At 35.5% G+C, this 16,858-nt stretch overlaps 1 protein-coding gene and 1 long non-coding RNA gene across 3 annotated transcripts in view; one reads left to right on the top strand and one right to left on the bottom strand.

Annotated features, from left to right (window-relative positions):
• p3h3 (prolyl 3-hydroxylase 3) lies at positions 1–14,628 on the top strand. 2 transcript variants are annotated; one of them, XM_073925914.1, is made up of 17 exons: positions 1–221; positions 457–672; positions 844–1,028; positions 1,122–1,280; positions 4,546–4,732; positions 4,891–5,022; positions 7,447–7,589; positions 7,749–7,838; positions 7,957–8,009; positions 8,105–8,184; positions 9,239–9,366; positions 9,476–9,571; positions 12,470–12,620; positions 12,764–12,881; positions 13,271–13,346; positions 13,999–14,139; positions 14,230–14,628. In XM_073925914.1, exons 1-17 carry the CDS (start codon positions 209–211, stop codon positions 14,395–14,397), a joined length of 2,136 nt encoding a protein of 711 aa, XP_073782015.1. In that variant the 5' UTR covers positions 1–208; the 3' UTR covers positions 14,398–14,628. The 2 variants fall into 2 exon arrangements, with proteins under 2 accessions (XP_073782015.1, XP_696266.4); XM_691174.9 differs by lacking the exon at positions 1–221 and having other exon boundaries at positions 363–672.
• LOC141378179 (uncharacterized) overlaps positions 12,438–16,858 on the bottom strand; it is a 21,364-nt gene continuing 16,943 nt past the window's right edge. The window contains exons 3-4 of the long non-coding RNA XR_012392035.1: positions 13,979–14,116; positions 12,438–13,544 (exon numbers count right to left, since the gene is read on the bottom strand). This is a non-coding gene — a long non-coding RNA (uncharacterized lncRNA). The remainder of the gene's footprint in view (positions 13,545–13,978; positions 14,117–16,858) is intronic.

A 16,858-nucleotide genomic window follows, 5' to 3' on the forward strand; every position in this document is an offset into this window, starting at 1 on the left:
ACATTATCTAAACACTAAAAAAAAACTTTTTTAACCTCAAAATTAGTTTTATACTGAAGGAATGGTCACACAGGTCTGATTTCCTTCTGACTGAAGGAGAGTACTTAGAATATGTAGCATAAATATCTCTAGCTCATCTTAACTGAATGGAAGAATAAGTCTTGCCCTGTGTTGCAACTTGCAACCGTACCCACTATCCCCTAATAAAATGCTGACTATATGTAATAAAAAAACACATCATAATGCATTGCAAATACAAAATATAATCGAACCAACTTTTTCCATAGGCAAATCTTTGCTGCAAGCACGTATTCCCTCATTCCTCCTCCTCCTCTCTCTCTCTCTCTCTCTCTCTCTCTCTCACTCTTCTCAGTCTCTCCGTTATGGCGCTACACTCAAACTCAAGCTCTGTATACGTGGCGCTTCTCTTCATTATAAACTATATTTGTATTACAGCAGGCAGTGGATTATCATCAGAGAGTTCATCTGGACTTTTACCCCCTTACGATGAGCTCTACTACCGCGGGGTTCGGGCGTACTTTAGCGAGGATTGGGAGCGCGCGGCGGAGTTTCTGGAGAAATCCATTTCCACCCGATACAAACTCCTGCGGATAAGACGGAAATGTCACGACGAGTGTTTAACAGCAGGAGATGACAAAATATCCGAACAAGGTAACTAATAAACTGTTGTAAGTTACATGTGCACAACTTGTTTTATTGCATCTGAATCATGTATGTGTGTGTTTCTGCCTCAACTCGTTCCAAATACCACAAACTCAGTCTAAAACATTCAACCTGGAGGCTGGAGTTTTCACTTCAGTGCATTTTATTGTGTGTGTGTAGACAAAGAGGATATGATTTTCTGGGACCTGGGGGTTCTTGAGTGGATCCAGGTACGAGCTGAGTGTGTGAAGTTCTGCATGAGTCGAAGTGTCTCTCCTGCTGCGCTGCTTCCTGTGTCTTCAGACATTGAGTATGAATTTGGGACACGAAACCCTTACAACTACCTCCAAGTCACCTACTATAAGGTAATGTTTAGATATGACAATTATCCCAAGTTGAAAGTTCTGAGTAATAAGTGTGACCTGTAAGTTTAAACTCTGTGTTGCCCCTCTGTGCAGTTGAATAAAATGACCAAAGCAGCTTCAGCAGCTCACACATTCTTTGTGGCTAACCCGAGTCACCTGGAGATGAGGAACAACATCGAGAAGTACAAGAGGATGTTAGGAGTGAAAGAGGAATTTTTCCAGGACAGAGAAAGAGAGCATGAGCAGCACTGGGTGAGTAAATATGTGTTTCAGATGTTAACTAAACATTTTGATTCATTTTTGGTCATTTAAATAAAGCTAAAATTAAATGTAAAGATAAGATGAAACTTAAAGACCCTACATTTTTGAAATGTTGCATTATTAGCTTCATAACATAACTTTACATAACATCAACAAAACCAAAGCATACTAAAAATATCTAAACTAAAACTGACAATAAGGGCTGCACAGTGACGCAGTGGGTTGCATGTTCGCCTCACAGTAAGAAGGTCACTGGTTCGATCCTCGGCTGGGTCAGTTGTCGTTTCTGTGTGGAGTTTGCATGTTCATGTTTGCGTGGGTTTTTTGCTCTGGTTTCCCCCTACAGGACCAAAAATGTGGTATAGGTGATTTGGGTCAGCTAAATTGTCCGTAGTGTATGTCTGTAAATGAGTGTGTATGGATGTTTACCAGTGATGGGTTGCAGCTGAAAGGGCATCCGCTGCGTAAAACATATGCTGGATAAGTTGGCGGTTCATTCCGCTGTGGTGACCCCGGATTAATATAGGGACTAAGCCGAAAAGAAAATGAATGCATGAAAAGAGACAAACAGTAAAAATAAAATATTACAATAAAATTAATTTAATTAAAAAATAATTCAAAACTTAAAAACTCTAAAATTGCAACAGGACCAAAATGTGCAATAAAAAGGTTTTCTCACATGGCTTGTTTGCCCCGCAAAAATAATTTTCATATTTTGTGTCCAGGACATGGAGTATCAGTGATTTTTGTTTGTCTCCACTCTTCTTGTTTTAATTTATCAATCAGTCCTTCATTAGATAGTTTCTAATAATCAAAATTGTTCTTTTTCTCAAACTTTTTTTAATGGCAAAATGGTCATAGTTCGGCAGGCTATTTTTCAGCTCCATTTTATTCCTTTCACACTCAATTGGCAGTCACTTAAGTCAAATGCATTCAACAGATTGAATTTGTTAACCTAGGCTAAAATGTCAGGATACGATCAATTTTAGGAACTTTGGCTACAAAATGACCACTTTAAAAACAGGATGTTAAAAAATAGATGGCAAAAAAAAATGATTGTAAAGTTTGTAAAACAACTATCAAATATGGGAAAGGGAGCACTTCAAAGTCATGCAAACAGTAAGTGCTATAAAAGACCTACAAAATGATATTCAAGCTAAAAACATTTTACAATTATGCAAAGCACAACAGTGGCCTGTGTTTATTCTGTTCATTACAATGGAACATGGAATATAATTGTAATGGAACTTCTAAATTTAATCAGTGAAAGTTTAATGGAATTTGATATTTGGCTTAAAGTGGGAATCCTCTCCACAGGGCACCTTTGGTAAGTTCATTTCACACCACTGAACCCTCAAGCCTTGCCATTTCTGAAATAGAGGCCTTCCAGTCACCTTGCCATAACAATTTGGCCCTTATCAAAGCTTATCAAAAATTTTGACTGTGAACTGCATGACTGTCTGCTTACCATTCAATTTCAACACACCTTAACATATGTGACCTTACTGGGTCCCTAAGTTTTGGCTCATCAGAGTATATTATGGACATAATTGTGTTTGAGGACTAAAATTGATGATAACACTTAAAATATATTTATCTTTTTTGTAAATTGAACTTCTCACTGCACATACTGAGCAGCTTGCTTCACCTTTAGAGTTAGTTTACATGTGTTTTTGTTTTAAATCACTCAAGTTTTATTGGTTACACTTAGTGTAGTCCAAACTACACCTGCATCTTTGACCCATAAAAACGAGGTGTTGCTGTCCCCATCCACTCTCAGACTGCTCTTCAGGACTATTGCATATTGCTCGCTGATTCGTCAAGGCCTAAATATGACCATTACATCACTTGTAGATACCTTAGAATTATAAGGTTCTATCTGACATTTTTGTCAAAATTGAGTTATTGACTTATTCTTATTAAATGACAACTTATTTACATTATGGGATGTTTTTTAATAAGTTGTGTGTTACTCCCCTCGAGATGAAACAAAGGCTCAAGTCGTTTTTGATTTTAACTAACATTTATTCAGACTTGAGTCTGTAGTATGTCTAGTACATTCTAGCCTTGCACTTCTGTATGTCCCAATAATGCCGTCAGAACTACAAAAAAGAAATACATAAACTTAAATTAACCCTTTAAAGGTGATGTTGCACGTAATGAACAACATACATACAACCAAAAGATAAAGTGCACATTCAACATGTAAAGAAATACACGTAATTGGCTAATTATACATTAACATACGGACACATAATCATACATGTTCACATACAATAACACTATACGAAACATACCTCATTGGCCTCTTTAACTCAAGAGGAATAAACTTGAAGGGTTGCAGTTTCTCTTTAACAAACTTTTTGTACTTCTTAATCCTTACAAAAGTGTTATTAGCACAGCAACTTGTGGCTGTACTACTTGTAGTCCATCGGAAGAATATCTTGATTGCAATAATTCCAAAGCTAAACATAACAAGAAATAGGTCCCCCCCTCCCTTTTATAATTTTAGTTAAATAACTTTAAATGAATTAAGATGCATTAACAACAAATATACATTACTTATTTATTCTAATGATTACTCTGAACATTTTAACTATTTATTGACCTTTTAACTGTAAAGTGTATGTTTACAGAGTGTAATATATAAGAATTGCTTCTGACGGCAGCTACAAGTTGTTTACATTTTAAGACTTTTTATTTAAAAAAAAACAAATGTTACACACACTGTTTGCTATGGAATGCAAAAACTTTAAAGCTTAATATCTCAAAAACATTCAGAAGACAGATAGAAACTTATAAATCCAAGGTGACGAAATACAAGTGCTGTAAAAATATGCACATGCACAGTGAGCATGAATGGTCACATATCATGCGTTTTAGAAACTGGAGAAGAGTTTCTAATTCTAAAACGTTTCATTTCAAAACAAAAATGAACTAGTTTAAATGCCACTTTAGTCACGTAATTTTTCATTGTGTCTTATAATTGTTATATTGGCTTCTAGTGTGTGTGTGTGCAGGGTGTTATTTTGGCAGTTTTTTTCCACACTGACCAAGCCATCTTTTGTCTGAGAGCTGGATGTATAATAACACCTACAATTCTAAGACAATTCTACACTTTCATGTTACTGTCATGGTCTCTTTTTTATCTCTCCAAACCACTGTTATTACAATAACATTCCTAAAGTCAATGAACAAATAAATCAGCTCTCAGTATGTCTACCCTTTTTTTTTGACATTGTTTACGATTGTTTAGGAGATGTATGATGCAGCCATTCAAGCGGAGAGCTCGTCTGATTGGCTAAAGGCAGTGAAGATGTGGAATGAGTGTGTGAATGAGACGCTCAAACAGACTGAAGAGTGCAGAGCGCAGTGTGTGACGGCGCCACGGGTCATTCCTGAAGAGCCCGACACCGTACAGGGCGTTTACGAGAGAGCAGCAGGTGAACAAGACCCTGGTGGATGATATGACGTGATTGTCAAACCGTAATTTGCTCGAATACTTAAGTGGTTTATAAAGAGAATCATTTAAATATTGTGTTGCACCATTATGCATCATATAACTGTTCAGAATTTTATTTTTTTTTCTCTGCCTCCACAGACCTCTCTCTGTCTATGATGTCATGCCAACAGACGTGTGTGACCTTAGTTTCAACAAGACCTGGAAGGGTTTCTGCCATGGAGGATTTCCTGCCCTTACAGCTGGAGCACTTACATATTGCACAGTTCAAAGGTCAGACATGATTAAGGTTATAAGTAAAATGAGTACCATGAGTAAATAAAATAGTGGGTCAATTTAAATTTTTAGATGAAGTATGTCTTTAAGTCACATGTCAAGGTTTCTAGGTTCAAGCTCTCTATTGGATTATTCATGGAGGCTCATCAAATACTATTAATAAATGCTGTAATAATTATAATACAGTTATACTTGTAATACTTTTGAAAAGCATGATCGTAACATTTATATTCATGTCTAATTCATTCATTCATTTTCCTTTCGGTTTAGTCCCTTTGTTAATCTGGGGTTGCCACAGCGGAATGATCCGCCAACTTATCCAGCATATGTTTTACGCAGTGCATGCCCTTCCAGCCGCAAAACATCACTTGGAAACTCACATACACGCACACTCACACAATTCACCGGTACTAAATGTCTTTGGACTTGTGGGGGAAACTGGAGCACCCGAAGGAAATCCACGTGAACATGAGGAGAACATGCAAACTCCACACAGAAACATCACCTACACAGCCAATGCTCGAACCAGCAACCTTTTTGCTGTGAGGTGAACGTGCTACCCACTGCCCCACCGTGCCATCTGCCTAATATCAGACAGTGATAAAAAAATCCATGTTCACAAATTCATGTTTTGTTATGTTCACACATAACAAAATTATTAATAAAAAAAAAAGAATAATTGCTGGGCAAAAAATTATCATAATTAATTGCATCCAAAATAGTAATGTGTTTTGATATAATATATGTGTGTATACTGTGTATTTTTGTTATGTTTATATGAATACACACATGCATGAATTTATTTGAGAAAATTTTCACTTATTATATATATATATATTAATGGTAATTACAATTAACAAATATGTTTTGTAGTTTTCTTTATATCACAAATAAATATATAAAACACACACACATATTTTGTCAAAACAAACTTTTATTTTGGATGCAATTAATTGCGATTAAAAATAATACCTACAAATTCTTACATATAACCATTTTAATAAGTCGCATGTTATTAAAAGCATAAGCAATGATTTCCCCTGCCAGTGTTTACTTCCAAATGCCAGCGTTTTTATTTTAAAATGTATTTAAATTGATTTATTTTTTATTCTTCGCTGTTAAATATTATATTATTAGTTTTTTTTTACAAAAATAAAACTTTTTGTTATTTTAATTTCTTTTTTGACATATTTCTGTTCAACTTCAGTTTTATTACTTTTAGTACATTGATTTTAATTTTACTTAAAGGACAGCAATATTTCAATATTTTGTAGTTTGTATTTTTAGATTTAGTATTAGTTATTCACCTAGTGTTTGAATTAGATATTGCAGTCTAAATAAAAAATATTAAAGAGGGCTTTTTTTCCCCACATAGCCCTTCCCTCCTCCGACTTAACAGAATATGCAGGTTGTCGGATTTACTATACCAACAGGACCGAGTGTACCTGAAAATCTAAGCTGATCAGCTAATATTTTACAAAGGTAAAATTTGTTTTGTTTGTGAATAAAAAATACCTCATAAATCCCCATTTAAATTTAGAGGCTACTACGGTCCTTGGGAGGTCACATTTTCAGACATGCCTGCAAATATTGAGAAAGCCTTCAAGACTGAAATGAAATGCGCTGTGTTTTTTTTAAATTAATTATATAATTAAGTAGCTGCCAGTAAGCAGATCAAAGCAAAGACTGACACAGAACACACATTTTCAAAGGGGATTAACCAGGGTGTCTGTGGGGTCTTAAAATGTCTTAAATGAAAAGAAAAAAACTAAATTTTAGGCTTTAAAAAGACTTAAATTCACTGAAATATGGTGTTGTAGGTCTTTAATATTTCTAAACGGGTATTAATGTTCCTTTGTCTATCTAAAGCTACCCGGTCCAACCATCCATCTAAAAAACATTTATCAAAAATGTAATGTATATTAACCCTATTTGGCAATATGGTAATTATCTTCCATACACCACTACAATAACATCTGTTTAAAAGTTCTCCATGAATTTATGTATATATATATTCGTTGTACATAAATGTAGATTATTAGTTTTTAAAACTTGTTTTTTTTTTAATTATGCTAATCAAAAAAATATGTATATAACTAGAGTTTGCTTGAGTGTTTAATTTTATTAGGGCAAGTAAAAAAAATCCACTGGCCATTACAAAAAAAAACAAAAAACAGCATTTTAGCAAATTTGAAATTTATAGTGATCTTAAATAAAGATATAAAATATCTTAAATTTGATTCGGTGAAACCTGCAGAAACCCTGGTAACTGACTTTAACATTGTTTTTCAGATAAACAAGTTCACTTAGCATGTTTCTTTTATAATTGCAAACATGTTATAGTATTTGTATTCATTCGAAGAGTCAAAAACTTGCATACAGCACCTTTAACTCAATCCTGTTTTCTTTGGTGTCCTGCAGCTGGTGACCTGAAGGGGGCAGTGGAGACCTTGCGCTCCTTACTGCTCTTTTACCCCACAGATTCAGACAATCTGAGTAACCTGGATCTCTACACTCAGACTCTAGAGGGCGACACTGAGGCTCAGCAAACAGGTCCAGCACCGGTATGGTCAATGCACTGCTGGAGGAACTATATGACACATAGGAGATGAGCACAAACAGTGTTTGCATTTATAGATGAGTCTGTCTGTCTGATGGACAAGTGAATGAAGTCAATGGGCAAGATCAATACTCACTTAAAATGGCATGTTTATGTTTTTCAGGAAATTTCCAAGTATGTGAACAGAGCTTTGCAAGAGAAGAAACTGCTGTATTTTGGGATGGCAAACTTGGACTTTAAATTCAGTGACCCAGTAAATGCTAGCATTTTTTCTCTTTTTTATTTCACCTCTCACCTTTTGTTCTCTTTCAAAAGTAGCCAAAAAAGGGCTCATTATGTCTCTCTCTCTCTTTCTCTCTTGTGGCCATCAGGATCTGTGGACACCTGAGGATGTTGTGCCTGAATCTCTGAGAGAAACCTGGAGGTGAGATGGGGTCACAGTAGACAAAAAAAAGAAACAGAGTAAAATGAATTGGTGTTTTAAACAGTTTGGAAGCTTTGACAGTATCTTCTTTCTAGAGCAGAGAAAGAGCAGCTTCATGAGAAACTGAAGCAGGGCGACAAAATGGACGAAGTTGATGACAGTGGATTTTATGCAGGTATAAGCACCGTTTCGGTGCCTGATCTTTTCAGCAATAACAATAAATATTGATGCAAATTAATAATAATAATATTTAATTTAATACAATTAGGATAATTATTGATATTATTACACAGGTGAGTAGGATTAACAAACCACATATAGAAAACACATTCACTTATTCCTCTCACTGATACATAAATCAACACAAACACTGCATTTATGAAGGGTGATTCACACAGGTGAGTGGGCTTCACAAACCAACTGTAGAAACACTTGTATTATTGTGGTATTATGCAGTCTTTTTAAACAAATATTTTAAAAATAAATATATATTACTAGTTAAGTGACCGAGTAATTATTATTAATATTATTATTTAAAACTAATGTGTTAAGTATGTGTGTGAAAGTGTGGGTATGGGTGTTTCTTGGTGATGGATTGCAGCTGGAAGGGCATCTGCTGCGTAAAACATATGCTGGAGAAGTTGGCGGTTCATTCCGCTGTGGCAATCCCTGATTAATAAAGGGTCTAAGCCGAACAGAAAATGAATGATATGTGTTAAATAAAATATGAACAATTCTAACAAATTTATATCTAATATTTTCTTAATATATTTGTTATTTTTTTGCCTTACATGTGATAATAATAATAGGCTTCAGGGCTTAAAATTTTATAAAAAAAATTTTTTTTTATAAAAAAAAAAGATAAATTACCATTATTATTCAATTAAATATTAATGATAACTTATTATCAATGTCAGTAATAAAAAATAAAAGTAAAAACATTACTGTTGAAATATGTTCAGTTACATAACTTTTATTACTTCCTTATATGGCTCTACGATTTTATTGGAAACAATAATGAATAATAATTAATATTAGCATTAATTATTATTAGAAAAATTCAACATTGTATCATTTATTCATTATGTTTATTATTATTTTAAAAAGGACTAGATTTACATAAAAATGAAAAACAATAATAGAATAATAATAATTATTATTAATATTATTAAGTTTTATAAGTGTAACCTTCTCAGCCTCATTTTTTAATCTATTTTTCTCTTACTCAGGTGGTCCCATTCCTGTAGCTGGCGTAAGCATCACTCTGGATGATCAGGGCCTGAACGGGACCAATCGGGTGGTGCTGGATGGAGTTTTATCCCAATCTGAATGTGATCGCGTGATGCAGCTGGCAACAGTGAGCTTCTCAGTAATCACCCAAAAATCTGTTGCATCAATGACTGTTGCGATCAGTGCAGTGTCCAACAGAGTACTAACAGAAAGACGGCCACCTTTTTTGATGACAGGTTGCAGCATCAGCGGGTGACGGGTACAGGGGGCGACGCTCTCCCCACACCCCACATGAGAAGTTTGAGGGTTTGACTGTCCTCAGAGCACTCAAGGTGAGATATTACTCACTCAGGACACATACCAGAATTATTCATAAATATATAGATATTCACACTAGGGATTCACTTTTAATTTACGTTCCCAATCTCTTGATATGATTTGATTTTTGATTTTAGATCAAAATTATTTCCTTTTCTTTATAGCAAATTAACATGCAACTTGACTGTTGCATAAAAATAATAGGTTAAATAACAAAACAGGATTTAATCAACAAGCAAGTTAAATATATTTTAAACAGAATGAAAATGAAAGAGCTAAAGACTGAAACCAGCTTAAATATTCTTGAATAAAACATGTTACAGTGAGGTTTTTAGAGGTGTTTTGACAGTTCAGAGCCACCGTACAAGCGAACAGCTAGATACAGAATGTATTACTTTAGAAAATGCAGCATAGATTCCTCCTATTTTGCGTTTTAGATTCTTTTGAACACATGTAGCTGCTGTCTCAATCAGACAATGCTTCTATGTTCATTCTTGCTGTCAATTGCGGGAAAAATGATTGATGAAAAGTTTATGATAAACCACTGTGAGTTTCACTCAACTGCTGGCACAGCAGCTAAGAATTGAGCACAGATGACTTTATGACAAACACAGAGCAGAATATAAAGACAGAATGTGAATCTCCCCGTGCTGCTGTGAAGGCTGTCAGATTAGTGTGTGTGTGTGTGTACAGTTACAGTCCTCACGGGCGCTCGTTAGAATCAATATGAATATTCCGATCAAACTGAATACATTCTTACATCAACAACACATGGCAAGCAACGCATTGATAATAACGTGATGACATGATAATCGTAACTGAGCCAAACCGAACAGTGAGACCAGTGTAGGTTCAAACCCCTAATATACAGTAGCCAACATTTAAAGTGGATCAAAACCATTCATCAAGATTCATTCATTCTTTAATTATAAAGCACATAAAAAAACTAAAAATAAGATACATTATACTAAGAACACATCCATAAAATATACTTCAATAAACAGATTAGTCTCCCATAATTAAAAAAATAAGTCTTGAGTTTAAACTTGAAAATTGAGAGTGATGACACCCTTCGAATTGATGGTTAGTTGTATCAGAGATATTTTGGACCTGCTGTCACAAAAGCACTGTTTCCACATTTTTTTGACTTAGATCTGCAGATAGACAGCAACCTAAGGCTGCCAGGCTTAAGAGATCTGGGTGGAGTGCACGATTGCAAGATATCAGCTAGATACGGTAGTGCTAGACCCTTGTCCTGGAGGATAGTAGCATCTGTGTGCAAGTCTAATATGAACTAAGAATAGTTGATGTTGTGCTGCATCTTCTTTTGTTTAAAAGTAACTGTGTAGTTACTAATGCAGTGAAAATCTGTTTGCTAATAGTACATACATAAACACATTAGTGCATTGAATGACTTTATATTTTTGTGAGCTAAACTAGGTTTTTGTGAACTAAGCATTGTATCAGTTGATGAAATATGGTTATTTTCTGTAAAAAATTTAAACAGTCCTATAAAACTTCTGTATTTTTACAGAAAATTCCTGGCAACCACTGCCGTTTTTTTCAGTAAATTTAACAGATTTTTTTATCAGTGTAAATAAAATAAAGCTAAATTATAATGTTGTGATGATTAAATTAAACAATATTGCATTACTTTTATGTAACTAACTTAATTCAATCAAATAAATATTCTTTCTTTAGGGTAACTTAACTTGTTTACGTGTAACCTGTTGACATAAAAAAGTTAATTAAAGCCTACCTATTTTTATGAGTGTAAAACTACTGAACAACACCCTATCTTGCCTTGAAAACCTTATATAATCCACTTCAAATGTTGACTATTGTATATACAAAAATATTACTAGAAAGATCTAATAATATTTACAAGTAATAATAAAGCTATGACATTCAGCCAAGAGTGAATTAGTTTTTTCTTTTCATTGATAATTAATATTATTGATACAAACAGTGTAATATTAGGCTGCTGTTGCTTTAAGACATTATACACAGATCATGCCTCCGGCTTGGTTTCACTTTGCACTTGACTGACAGTTTACTTAAAAACTTAGCAGGATAAGCGAGCACATAAGCATATATTTGACTGTTGAAATTGACCTTATTCCTCATGTACAAGCGCAAGCAGCCATAGGAATCTTCTGCTTTCATTTACTTCTATTGATTTTTAGACAATAACAGCTTTTTATGCTGATTAATGTTGCAAACTGATCTTTTCTTATTATATTACTCCTCTTTTAATGTATAGTCATGAACACACTTGTTTGTAGAGCAAGTAGTTTGACCGTTACTGTCATTCATTATTCCTAGTCATTTCTCCCATAAGCAACTGAACCGGAAGTTCTAAAACAGGGGTGTCTAAACTCGGTGCTGAATGGCCAGTGTCCTGAGTATTTTAGCTCCAACTTCCTTCAACAGACCTGCCTGGAAGTGTCTAGTATACCTAGAAAAAGCTTGATTAGCTGGCTTAGATGTGTTTAATTGGGGTTGGAACTAAACTATGCAGGACACTGGCCCTCCAGGCCCGAGTATGGACACCACTGTTCTAAAACAATAGCAAAACAAGCGCATTTCCACATTGCACATCAGGGTCAATAAGCCAGAAAAGTGAAGTGAATTGACTCTGTCTCTGTGAGGTTCTTCAGGTCTCTTTCATGTTATGTAAATGGCACATTAAGCATGCTTTTGTGCTGCTCTAATATAAATAAACAGATTAACTGTGTAGAAAAATCTCTGTTGATTGACATTCCTATATTGCCTAGCCATACCACACTTTCATTGATGTGCTCCCTTCACATCACACACTTGCAAAAAACCTTGCATAAGAATAACCAAACAAATTATCAAAAAAATGCTTAACTTTACCTTCATAATGTACTAGAAAATGTGTTTTCCAGTTGGCTCAGGGCGGGCTGGTTAACCAATCAGATGCCAGGCTGCTGCATGGGATTGGGGAGACTGTAAAAGAGCTGATGGACTCCTACTTCAGAACTCCCTCTCTTCTTTATTTTGCTTACACACACTTGGTTTGCCGCTCCGCCATCACAGGTACCAGACTTTAGTGCACAAACAGGAACAGACATTCACACACACACACGCACGCACGCACACACGCAAAGACACACACACACACACACACACGCACGCACGCACGCCTTGCTCAAAACATGTATAACTGTGTGTTTATGTAGGACACCAGGAGGGCCGGTCGGATCTCTCTCACCCAGTGCATGTGGATAACTGCATCCTGGAGCCAGAAAGCAGACAGTGCTGGAGAGAAGCTCCGGCCTTCACTCATCGAGATCTCAGGTGCTGATACAACACATACACAAGATGAATGACAGTGGCTTGTTTAATGGTATAATGGGAATGGTATAACAGAAAACTTTGGCGGTATTAAAACCCTGACTTTTCAAAACCACAGTATACCTTGAAACCAGTTATCGTCCCATGCCTAGGGCAAACCGCTGAGCCACTGTGACACCAAGCCTCATTTATTGAAAATAAATGTATTTATCTAGAAAGCAATTAAGTAACTGTAGATAGATAGATGGATGGATGGATGGATGGATATGCATGTTTCTGTTATTAGGGTTGCAAGGGGGTGAACTTTACAGAGTTCTTGGAAATTTTTTGGAAAGTTTTCAGAAATGTCCTTTTTGTTAAACACACTCATGTTTGTATTGTTGCCTTTGCAGTGCAGTTCTGTACCTGAATGATGATTTTGAAGGAGGCGATTTCTTTTTTACCGATCGAGATGCCAAAACAGTAACTGTAAGTTTTAATTTAATTTTAAATGGTACGTTTTTAGAGTGAGTTTTAATTTTTACTCTTTATGTAAAAGAGGGGTGGAAATATATTGTAGTGTTCTTCCAGATGCTGCCCACTTCTGCTGAAAGTAGAGTTTAAACTGCCGTTTAGAAGATTATATAAACATGTGCTGCCCTTTCTTCTCAATAACAAATATAAACACTGTAGAACAGAAAACAATGAGAAAACAGCAGTTAAGAAAGCAGCTTCTGCATTTTGACATGATTTTGTTCACAATGACTTCACATCAGTTCATTCTTTGATTCACTTTTAAGAAAATCTGGGCCTTTAAAGTGAAAATTCTGTCATCATTTAATCACCCTTCACTTATTCCAAACCTGTTAGACTTTCTTCTGTTGAAACAAGAGAGGATATTTTAAATAAAGTTGGATCCATAGTTTCTGAGTATTTGTTTTTTCCTACTATAGATGTTAATGGCTACAGGTTTTCATCTTTCAAATTATCTTCTTTTGTGTTCAACAGAAAAAGGAAACTTAAAAAGGTTTGGAACCACATATTTACTCACCCGTAAATTGTCAATTTTTATTTCAGGATGAGCTATCCCTGTAAGTGAATGCCACCCAATCTCTCTGTACCTCATTTTTTTGTCCTCCAGGCAACTGTTAAGCCAAAATGTGGGCGACTTGTTGGATTTACATCAGGCCCTGTGAATCCCCATGGTGTTACTGCAGTCACGAAAGGTCGTCGATGTGCATTAGCACTCTGGTTCACCACTGAAAAACACCACAAGGATATGGTGAGAAACCGTTGTAGAGATTTAATGACAAAGTGAAATCGGACAGGTCTTACATATGTGCATTAACTCTCATGTTTAACCTTAACTTAGGAACGTGAGGAAGCTGAAGACTTATGGGCCGCAGATGGACAGAGTGTAGTAAAAGACGAGAAGGCCGATGGCGAAAATGTCGTAAAATCTGCCCGCAGCGGGAGAAGCCAAGGCAAAGAGAAGAGCAAAGATAGAGAACGAGTGACAGGCAGACGGGATGAGCTGTAAGAATGACAGACGATTAAAGACAATCAGAAAAGAGACTTTGGTAGACACTGAATGCCACACTGCTTTTTCACCTAGTCTCTTAGTGAATTATAATTTATATTTATGCCAGACTCTTCCCACCTGGTTTTGTGTTTATATGTGTGAGTGTGTGTGGTTATGTGTGTGCATTTGTTTCAGTATGTCTGATGTTTTTGTTTTTTAGTCAAATAATAAAGAAAAGGTGAATTATGAGACCCTGTTTCAACTGGTATTAACTTGAATTTTAGTGGTATTGCGAGTAGAAGTATATGTACTAATACTACTACTAAAAAGTACCCTTCTAAAAGTTCTAAGTATAAGAGTAGTGAGTATTACACTAGTTTCCAAACGGCAAGAATAAACAATTTATTAAATGTTGAAAATGCACGTGAAAAAAGCATGCGCTTTACTGAGGAATAAACTTTTTATTCGATAAGAAAAGATGCGCATTAACTATGATGGAAACACTTTTACCGAACAAATTCCAGTATGTGCATTAAAAAAGGTCATGTGATTTTGTTATAAGACATCATGTGATGATAAAAATGTGTGTGAATGGACAATCCAGCAGGATGAGCTCATTGTCAAACATTTGAAATGTTGTTTTGGTCATTCTAAAACGCCTTAACCATTGCAGTATTAGTGTGATAATTTTATTAATTACTTCCAAAACTGTCAAGAGCATCTCCGCATCTCACGCCTTCAAATGCCACCACGCATTCATTGCATGTTGACATTGTTTTTTGAGGTGCAAGTCATTTATTAAATAAGGAAAAGATTCACAAAGCTTCTCCTACCACAGCAAGTTCCGTTTTTACTTTTGATATTTGGCACTATTTAATCAGGAAGTGACGATTTTGTTCTCTGTGACTGGCTGGATGAAAAAGCAGGTTTAATCACATTTTTATCACAATTATTACATTTTATGTGATATTCCAGATATACGCATGAATTTTCGCCTTTTTCGCAAAGAAATTTCGAACCTTTGGATAAAAACATAGCTACTGTTAAAATTCCCTATATGTTAATGCTTTGGTTATGCATTTTGAATCCTGACTAGCGAGCTTTGAATGTCCAGCAGTTGCAAATGCAAAACCAATACATCTTTTTAAGTCTTTGAAAACGTAACATTCTGTAATGTGTAGTAATTGATTAAGGTCATTTCACTCTGTACATCTGTGCTGAATTCATAGTATCCATGTCTACAGGTTTGTCTGTCCAATGTGATATTTCTATGCACAAATTGATTAGACTGAAATTATGGGATTGATTTTTCCACTCGGCCAATTACCATAGAGAAGAAAAAAATAAAACAAAGTAGTGACCGCAGGTTGAAGGAAAATAATGAGGTAAAAGTACCAATACAAAACAAAAAAATGTACTCAAATATAGGTAAAAGTACACATTTTTTCGACTACTTAGTAAAGTGCAATTCCTTAGAAAAATTACTCAATTACAGTAATTTGACTTTTTATAATTCATTATTCTAAATCACTATACAGGCCCCTAAGCAGAAAGGTATTTTGTGGCTGTTTGAAAGCATTCAACCAAATGAGCATTTGCACTAAGAAAGCTACCTGAACATGTTTTTGACTACCTCCGTTAGTGGTCGAAAGTGAACAGACAAAATTTTTCAGACCTTGTTCACTAATATTTTGTTTTGCCTGTGTTTGGATTGACAATAACAACTTAATATCACGTGTAAATATGCCAAGTAATTGATTATTTTATAAGATCTACAAAATTGTTTCTAATAATTGAATAAAGATAAGTGAATGTAGTTGTCATAACATAAGTGCTAATTTACACTCACCAGACACTTTATTAAGTACAATTGTCCAACTGCTTGTTAACGCAAATTTCTAATCAGCCAATCACATGGTAGCAAACTAATGCATTTAGACATGTAGACATGGTCAAGACGATCTGCTGCAGTTCAAACCGAGCATCAAAAAGGGGAAGGTTATTTAAGTGACTTTGAACGTGGCACTGTTTGAGAATGCCAGATGGGCTGGTCTGAGTATTTTAAAAACTGCTGATCTACTGGGATGGGCACACACAACCATCTCTAGGGTTTACAGAGAATGGTCCGATACAGTGAAAATATCCAGTGGGCGGCAATTCTGTGTACACAAATGCCTTAAATATGCCAGCGGTCAGAGGAGAATGGCCAGTTCGAATTGATAGAAAGGCAATAGTAACCTAGATAACCACTCGTTACAATCTAGGTATGCAGAAGAGCATCTCTGAATGCACAACACATCCAACCTTGAGACAGATGGGCTATAGCAGCAGAATACCGCATCGGGTGCTACTCCTGTAAGCTGAGAACAGGAATCTGAGGTTACAATTCACACAGGCTCACCAAAGATGGGCCACAAAAGATTGGAAAAACGTTGACTGGTCTGATGAGTCTCGATTTCTGCTGCGACATTCCGATGGT

Source organism: Danio rerio, chromosome 16, assembly GCF_049306965.1.
Source record: "Danio rerio strain Tuebingen ecotype United States chromosome 16, GRCz12tu, whole genome shotgun sequence".
Classification (NCBI taxonomy): Eukaryota; Metazoa; Chordata; class Actinopteri; order Cypriniformes; family Danionidae; genus Danio; species Danio rerio.

Coding starts and splice junctions, on each gene's coding strand:
- p3h3 (XM_691174.9), top strand. CDS start 384: ATGGCGCTACACTCAAACTCAAGCTCTGTATACGTGGCGCTTCTCTTC. Junction 9,572..12,469: donor CTGTCCTCAGAGCACTCAAG/GTGAGATATTAC, acceptor TGTGTTTTCCAG/TTGGCTCAGGGCGGGCTGGT. Junction 12,882..13,270: donor TTCACTCATCGAGATCTCAG/GTGCTGATACAA, acceptor TTGCCTTTGCAG/TGCAGTTCTGTACCTGAATG.